This window comes from Cynocephalus volans, chromosome 9 (genome assembly GCF_027409185.1).
Source record: "Cynocephalus volans isolate mCynVol1 chromosome 9, mCynVol1.pri, whole genome shotgun sequence".
Taxonomy (NCBI): Eukaryota; Metazoa; Chordata; class Mammalia; order Dermoptera; family Cynocephalidae; genus Cynocephalus; species Cynocephalus volans.
Genome location: NC_084468.1, coordinates 319,775 through 328,879, shown reverse-complemented (window position 1 = coordinate 328,879; position 9,105 = coordinate 319,775). Strand labels below are relative to the sequence as shown.

The following is a 9,105-nucleotide window of genomic DNA, read 5'->3' as shown; positions in this document are numbered from 1 at the left end:
GGAAGCAAGAGAGAGAGAGAGAGAAAGAGGAGGTGACAGGGTCCTATAAACAATCAGGTCTCACGGGAACTAACAGAGCAAGAACTCAGTCATTAATCCCCCTTCCCCCAGGGAGAGCATTAATCCGTTCATGAGGGATCCACCCCCATAACTCAATCAGTTTCCAACACTGCCACATTGGAGGTCAAATTTCCACATGAGTTTTGGAGGGGACAGCACACCCAAACTCCATCAGACCTGCAAATATCTGGGCTGAAAACTATAAAACATTATTGAGAGGAATTACCAAAGACCTACATAACTTGAGAAATATATCATGTTCATAGACTGAAAGACTATATTGAGAATCTGTTCTTTCCAAATTTATCTATGGATTTAATGTAATCCCAGTCATAATACAGCAGGTTAAAAAAAACTGATAAACCGATTGTAAAATATATATGGAAATTCAAAGGACTGAGAATAGCCAAAACAATCCTGAAAAAGAATAAAGCTGGAGAACTTGTACTATTTAAGAACTAATGTAAAGTGACAGTAATGAGAATAGTCTGGTCCTGCCATAAAGACAGAAAAAAAGATCCATGGAACAGACTGGAGTCCAGAAGAAGACCCCACACATACTAGATCAACCGATTTTTTTTTTTTAAGTTTATTATTTTTTTTACATGCTAAGATGTTGTTGCGGAGCAGTTGGGGGGAGGTTGCATTTACTACAGAACCAAAACTGACCAACTATGTAAATTACAGAACAAAATATACATGTTACAAATCATGATAATTCTATAGAAAATTTGGTAAGTGGGGGAAGGAAAAATGTGTGATAACTTTGTCATCTTTTATATTACAGAGTCAACAGATAGGAACTAAAATAAAAAATAGTTAATTTTCAAAAACCAGCATTACTCCAGTCTTTCAACCTTTTTAATAAACTTTTTTCTTAATTTTATAGGAATATTTTATAAACTAATATTTCTTGTAGTGAAAAAACATTTATCAAAAATTCAGCATTTTCTTTGGTTTCACTTTAATTTCTTTTCCTGTTAAATTCAGAGTAACTGCAGTAGATACTTTTTATATCCTCATACAGAATGGCCCTCACGCATGCACCTTTCTATCCACGCAGCTTCCATCCCTCTCTCCCTCCTCCTTCCACCCAGAATGTCATGAGCTGTATTTAATGGCTGTTGCTTCTCCATGGTGAGATTTTAAATGTTTGAGTTTAATTTCCTAATTCCTGACACAGCTGCAGCATCCGCTGAGGTGAGCCAAGACCTGCGTGGTCCTGGGGGCTCAGTCTTAGGCACTGGAGGGAAGTGCCCACAGGCCCAGCAGGTCCTGAGGTGAGCTGGGACCCGCGTGGCACCAGGTCTCACTCTAAGGCCTTGGAGGGAAGCACTCACAGGCCCAGCAGGAGCCAAGGTGAGCCAAGACCCATGCCACACCAGGGACTCAGTCTATGGCCATGGACAGTTGGAACAGGAGCCAAGGTGGTGTAATATAGACACCATCATACCTTCTGTCACCACAAGGACAGTTCACCACCACAGCCGCAGCCAGGGCCACTCTATAGGCAACCAGACTCTCATCTGACTACACTGATATGAGAAGTCGCCAGTGGAGCCTGCAAATAGAGAAAGAAATCTTTATCCTCATAGCCAACCCCAGAGAAATAGAAGAAGCAAGTCCTTTACCAGATGACCAAACATCAATGAAAAAATACTAGAACTACAAAAAAACAAGAAGAAAGATATGACACCACAAATTTCAGACCCCATTGAACAGGGAATCCTTGAAATGTCTGAAAAGGAATTCCGAGCAATGATCTTAAGAAAACTCAAAGAAATAAAAGACTCAATTAGAGAACACAAGGAAACCAGAAAAAATATCCAGAACACGAAGGAGGATATTTACAAAGAGATTAATACCTTAAAAAAAGACTGTAGCAGAACTCCTAGAAATGACAGATTCACTCAATGAAATAAAAAACACAACAGAGAGTTTGAGCAGCAGGGTAGAGCAAGCAGAAGAACTTCAGATTTTGAAGATGGTCTTTTTGAAGTAACCCAGGCAGACAAAAAACAAAAAAGGAAAAAAGAATTAAAAGTAATGAAGAAAATCTAAGAGAGACAGCAGACAACCTCGAGTGCTCTAACATCTGAATTGTGGGTATTCCAGGAGGGGAGGAGAAAGGGAAAGGTATTAAAAACCTACTCAAGGAAATAATAACAGAAAACTTCCCATGTGTACAGAGAGATGCAGACCTTCAGATCCAGGAAGCTCGAAGGTCCCCAAACAGATTCAATCCGAGAAGATGCTCCCCAGGACACGCTATAGTCAAATTTGCAAAGCTCAAAGACAAATTTCCTAATTCCTTTTAGATTACATTATTTTTCTGAATCAGAAGTTTTAAAGGCAAAGGCAGGGAGGCTGTCTCCAGGACGAGGGCTCGTGGGAGCTGGGCTGAATCAGCCCTTGGCCAATGAGTGCCATTTGTACCGGAAAGAATGATAAACTGCATATTTGGATGTGCGTAATTGGCAGACATTTCCTTCAAAATGAACAAACAGACAATTCAAGGGAAAAAACACTATGTGCTGTTAACCATAAAATTAAAATTTAATTAATTAAATTAAAGTTTTGGGAAACTTGTATCTCCCACTGTGCGAGTCCCCATATTTAAAGACTTTTCTGATGAGACTGGTGTGATATAACAAGTGATTTTTGGTATTGCATAATTTATTATGTCAACATTGGGACAGCCATACAGCTCAGTGAACTGTTATTTTCCAAACAATAAAGGAGATGTTACAGAATAACATCTGGATGAAAGATCCATTCAGAGTGCAAGACAGATCAATGAGTTTTAACATAACAGCATGAAAGTTCACTGATACAGTTTCAGATCCCATATTACAACTATTCTTTTTATTTTTAAAATAACTTTTATTTTGACATAGCTTAAGACTTTCAAGAAGTTGAAAAAACAGTACAGATTTCTTGTACCCCTCACCCAGCTTCCCCCAAAGACAGCATCTTCTGAAGCCACACCCATTGTCAAAACCAGGAAAACAACATGGGTACATCCTATGAACTCAGGCACAGACCACAGTAGGATTTCACCAGTTTTTACTGTACTCATTTCTTTTCTTTTTGTCCAACTAACTTTTAAGAAATGACCATTTGTCAAGTTTTGGTGCTGGTATCAAAAAAAGAACATCCACAATGATCAGAAAAAGGTTATTAAATTACTCCTCCCTTTTCCAAATGTGTGAGGTTGGATTTTCTTCTTACACACCAAGCAGAGACACAGATAGCAATAGATGGAGCTTAGAACTCAACTGCCTTCAATTAAGCCAGACATTAAGGAGATTTGCAAAAATGTAAAACAACCCCATCCTTCTCACTAAGTATTTTTGTTTTGGAAACATAGTTATTTTTCTTAAAAATGTTATATTAATCTGCAACAGATTATTTTTAAATGAATAAATTTTTGAAAGGTCTTAGTTTTCATTTCAAATGCCACAGACGCTGGTACATGTCATCCAGATAAAACAAAGTTCCCTGGGGCCCTCTGTGGATTTTAGGATTGCTAGAGAGCTGAGCTCCATGAGATCTATCCTGGAAGCTGAGGCACCTGCTCCCACGGGGCTTCTGGGTTCTCTGAAATTCATACACACCAAGACAGAGGTCGGAACTTTTTATTCATCACTTTAAACACACATATTTGGGTCATATCATAACTTATCCAGAGGAAAAGTTCAAAAGCTTCTGGAGTGATTGTCAATATGGAAAATATGATACATACTGTAAGTATTTTACAGTGACCTTGTATTAAAGTACTTACTATTTAATCTAAATTCAAATACAGTTGTCAAAGAAATTAAAGCCATTCATCAACTCTGTAGAAATCACATGATTTTAGAATCTTGCATTTAAACAGATTTTTCAATACTCAAACCCACAAAGTAAACAGCAGACTTAAAAAATATATTATTTTTCCAGTGTCCAACTTAATCTAAGACTTTGTGAGGCTTGTTTGGTCCATGGCTGTGAAGAATGCACAGATAGCAGCTGTAATGAGGAGATGCATTCCCTCATAGAGAAGTTTTGGAGAAAATACACTCCATATAAACAAATGATAACGCAGGGATGTTACCAGAATGATATATGTTGAAACTGGAATAGAACAAATCAGTGCGTAGCAGAAGCAAGCGTGACTCAGCGCTGAACTGCTGTTAATAACAAAGAAAATGTGTATTAGCAAAGTCACTTATGCATCATGTAGAGCAAGTCACTTATAAGTGACTACGTAATCCTCGCTCCTGGACTAGAGGGTGGTGCATTTTTTTCCCATACACTTACTCGCAGTCACTACAATACTACGCCAGCTAGTGCTAGCATTCCTCCACATGCCCCGGGGAAGGGAAAACCACTCCCTGCTCCCAGGCAGCCTAGGTTCCAGTGAAGACAAGAAAATCAGACGAATATGTAATATGCCAGGAAGTGATAAATTCTATGAAGAAAAATAAAGCAGAGTAAACAGTGCTGGGTGAGGGCTACCATTTTCCATTCATGTGCCTGAGCTCTCTAGAAATTCTTCTGAAACTTCACTAGGTGAAATTGACCTATGTGTTTAAAAAAATGTCACTCTGGGACCCCTCTCCCACAGATATCCGAACCTGCGGGTCTGAGACGTGTAGGCGTCTGCCTTCCTAACAGGCACAGAAGTGCCCAGAGGAGACAGAAGCAGTGAGCCACCACAATCTGTGAAATATTTTCGAAAAATGCCGTCACCAAATTTTGCATAAATATTTATTTAAAAATTATATGCATGTCCTATTAGATCAAATATATTATAAAATATAAACACTGAATAGAAAATCACAAAAAGATGAGAGACAAGTAAATATAACTACAAGTTTGAACTTCTCTTCCTACTGTCCAGTGGAGCACCTTGTCAGTCTGGTCTGGGGACACTGGCCCCACAGCATTTGCTGAGCTTATGAACAGCAAAGAACAGCATTCTTGAGATAAGAACCATTGTCAAAGCACGTTTATGTCCTCCCTTAACACAACCATTAGGTAAATCTGACCTGTTCCTTAAAGCTCCTTCCCGTGAGTCCGTGATTATTTCAGAACCACAAGTTCTGCCATCCAGGCTTCTTCCATGCCTCACCGGTGACCTCTGATCCATCATGAGTCCTATCTGAAAGGGCCCATGGGGCACTTTGCGAATGCTCAGAGGTCAGGCTTTGTCTCCTCACCTTGAGCACTGTGATGAACTTTTAGCTGGCTGGTCTGTGGTCTTGCCACTTTGGCCAGTCCACATCCCTTGTCCCTGCTGCCTGGCCTCCCTAACGCAGGGACTCCATCACTCATGGGGCAACCTTCTCTTGCTGTGCACGCACTCCTGTGAGCACTGTGGTGTACAGAGATCTGGATGGGGACTCCTGACATGAAGTGAGGCACTTCCAGCTCAGAGCGGGGTGGGTGTGAGCAGCTCCAGGACAGGGTGGCTCCTCTGGCTCAGAAGTGTTCATGCTGTGAAGGACCTGCACATGGGAAGTGAGCAGGAAGGTGCTCTTCGTAGGGATAGAAAAGGTTCAGAGCAGAGCAGCAAGGCATGTGTCCACATGGGAAGTGAGCAGGAAGGTGCTCTTCGTAGGGATGGAAAAGGTTCAGAGCAGAGCAGCAAGGCATGTGTCGTGGATGCATGTGCATGTGTGTGTACCTGCATGCGTGCATTCTGTAAAGGGGCCCTTTAGCCCTGTCAACCAGGCATCTCCACCAGGTCCCACTTTAGGATGCTCACAAAGGTGTCCTGCTTTGGTGTTCACTCTCCAGTGAAGGGCACCTACAGGCATTCGGGTTGGCCTCGGGGCCCAGTGCCTCAACCCCCCAGCAGCTGTCCCTGGTGGGCTGACCAAGGTGACCACCCTCCACAGCCTCCCTTCAGGCCCTCAGTGGCTCCACACCTCGGACCTCGCTGCACCCCCTCCTTCCTGCCGGGCTCTCCAGCTGCTCATCACCGTGGGTGCGCCCTCCCTGCAGGTGGGCCCCAGCTCCTTCATTTCATTTCTTTCACTGCTCTTCCCCGCAGACTGTGGCTCTAGGGGGGATCCTTGTGCCTGCACCGCTGGACCCCACTCATTATCCAGCCCAGCAGGCAGAGGACCCCATGGGGAGCTGGATAGGGATGACAAGACCTGGTAAAAGGTAAACACTTGGCAGAAAGCTTCGTGGGTACTTGGGCAGTGGGCCCTGAGGCTCCATCTGCCCCTCTCCTGGTTAGTATAAGTGGTGTTTGTGAGGAACCTCCTCCTTACCCAGACAGCATGTGGAAGGTGGAGCTTTGACACAGCACTGCCCTCACCTTGCACTTCGATTTAAGAGTTTTTAACGTTTCCATTTAGAAAACAGTGATTTGGGTCTTTCCATAACAACCACTAGTGGGTTTACTCTTCATACATCTCAGCCAAGGACTGTTTGTGCCACTGGGGACAGGCAGACCCCTGCCACCCATGACCACCAGGTCCCTCCCCAGGTCAGTGCCTACACAGAGGGTCACCGACCACTCAGGGCCTAACTTTTGACCGGTAGGAAACATGCTTTCTCTATCTACCATTTAGATCTGGTTAGTTTTCTTACTTTCTGAAAGAAAATACAAACAATGAGTAAAACGATGTTTTAAGCTTTCAAAAATGGAGAAAAACCTTTTCTAAAATGGAGAAACACTCTAATTAGGGAACCATCATGTAATACTCTCCAGCTGATTGAAATGCTTTCAATTCACTTTTTAGAAACTGCTTTCACTTGTCTTTTTTCTCTCTAATACAAATGTGCCTGGTTACAAGAGATGAAAGATGCCAGGCACATCAAACTGTCATTTCAAAGAACCAGGGAAGCTGCTCTCCATGGAACCTGCAGAGTGACGGCTGAACTTGTACTCTGACCCTCCCCTCACAGCGCGTCTGCAGTCACAAGCAAAGTGTGCCTGACAGGGTGTGCACACTGCAACACATCAGGTCTGCATGGCACAGGCAGATGCCCCCCACCAGCTCCCACCCGTTTGCTTCCTGAGCCCTGATCGCAGATGTGCTGATGCCCTGCCCCACAGCTAAGGACAACGTTTCCTGTCTCTCTAAGTGCAGCACCAACGTACAGCCACCTCAGAACCGGCTCACAGAAGAACGCCCTAGATGAACTGCTGAAAGGAGGGCAGCTGAGTGGTGGTCTTGAGGTAGGTGTTTTTTGTATGCAAAATTAGTCTGGAAGGAGGTTTCCACACTGTGCTGCCACACGGTACGTTTTCCAGATTTGTCTGCAGCCTTCAGGGCTGACATGACATCAGCGGTCACTGTAAATTAAGGAGGTCTGTCCACAGACTGCCCCAAAGAACAATGTTGAGTACCCTCGGGCAACTGAGGAAAACACAGGTGAACTTCAGGACTCCGTGTCCCCAGAAAGCTTTATGGTCTGGCTGCACAGATGAGATTCTCACCTTTGAAGAGCCGAGTGTCAACTGAATGTCCTCGGGTGGGCGGGAACAGGCCCTCCACCATTACCTGACACAAGGCCAGGAGGCCTGCACAGTGGGAAGCCTCTCTCCACAGCTGAGGCTATCACCCGGCTTTCTTGCTCTAAAATAAGGCTGGAGGGTCTCATGTGGCTAGCGCCCACGTGGAACAAGCCAGTGAGAGTCCAGGCCCGGGCCTGCCTAGTTTGCAATGCTGCACAGACACCTCTGTGGAGATGTCAGAGCAGAGGCCATGGGGATGTGAAGACAGCTCCAAAGAGTCCCTGAAGGGTTAGTGGGAGGGCTAGCACAGGAGTCAACAGGCACTGCAGCAGAATTACTCTTTTTAATAAGGTGTGGGAAATGGGAATGGGGAAGAGAAAGCCTCTAATCTCACCTCTGAGCCTCAGCAGGCTCCCAGGGGGCTCCCAGGGGTCTGGGGGCCTCTGGGCACAGTGGGATGCCCATGATGCTCTGGCTGACCTGGCCACACCCACCTAGAGTGTGCAGGAGACTGATCCGGCACCTCAGACATAAGTTCGCTGTCTGGGGAGGAGGCCACGCCATCGGTGGTGTGATTTAAGTATATTAAGAATCTCATGGGGCTCCTGGGATTCATGAGCATGCCTGGCAGTGGGATGGAGCCAGGTAAGGAGGGGCAGAGCACAGGGGAGGACCCTGGCAGGTGTCATCTGTGGGCACTTCCAAGTGACCCCTCACTTAACCCCCAGCAACTCCCATTTACAGATGGGAAAACCAGGCACAGATGGACAACATAGCTTTCTGGGCCCCAGAAGCACCCCCAGGCCAGCCTGGAAGGCACAGATCAGAGGAGCCCAGACACAGAGGCTACTGCGGTGAACAGAGCCAGTAAAGTGCATGCCTCCTGAAGCCTCCTTTCTGGGGGAAACGAGATAGGAACAAAAGATAAGGAAGCTGCAATGTGCAACAGCGGGAATGCTGTGGAGAACACAGGCAGGGCAGGGGATGGTGCTGCAGGGCAGGCGTGCGGTCTTGGCATACCGCAAGGGGCACATTTGCACAAAGCCCCAAAGGAGGTGAGGCCATGAGCAACGTAGGTGATGGTGAGGAGACTCCAGGCTGGCTGGAGGGAATAAGCGCTGAGGCTGGATTGGGCAGGGCAGCCTGGTGGGCAAGGTACATGCAGCCTGAGGGACCTCTCAGTGGCAGGGGATGGTGCTCTCTTGTCCCTGACTGTCTGCGTGCACTGCACTCATGTCCCCACCTCAACTGTCACCCTCCATGCGCATGGCAAGGAACATGCACGGCCCGGCCAGTAGTCCCATCCAAACCCTCCCACTCTCCAGTTTCTGGAGGCCAAGAGCCAGCATCTTTTGTCTTCATGTCCCCAAAGGGCAAGAACTACCCTCTGACCAACCTGGCCCCCAACAAGCAGAAAACCCAGGGTGGTGGGAGAACTTCCCTCCCTGTGCCTCCAGAAACCAAGTGCCGTTATCAGCTGGGGGAGACCTGCCTCAGGCCCTTGAGCTGTGGACTGTTCCTTCTTACTTAACAAAAAGAAAATCTATGAAGACTGTTGGACACACTGTATATGGAATAAGGTAATA

The 9,105-nt window shown here is 45.6% G+C and overlaps 1 protein-coding gene across 2 annotated transcripts in view; it reads right to left on the bottom strand.

Moving 5' to 3' along the window:
* Positions 1-3,714: 3,714 nt before the first annotated feature.
* PIGG (phosphatidylinositol glycan anchor biosynthesis class G (EMM blood group)) overlaps positions 3,715-9,105 on the bottom strand; it is a 50,074-nt gene continuing 44,683 nt past the window's right edge. For both annotated transcript variants that reach the window (XM_063107993.1, XM_063107994.1), the window contains exon 13: positions 3,715-4,232. In XM_063107993.1, the coding sequence (XP_062964063.1) occupies positions 4,016-4,232 (217 nt within the window). In that variant the 3' untranslated portion in view covers positions 3,715-4,015. The remainder of the gene's footprint in view (positions 4,233-9,105) is intronic.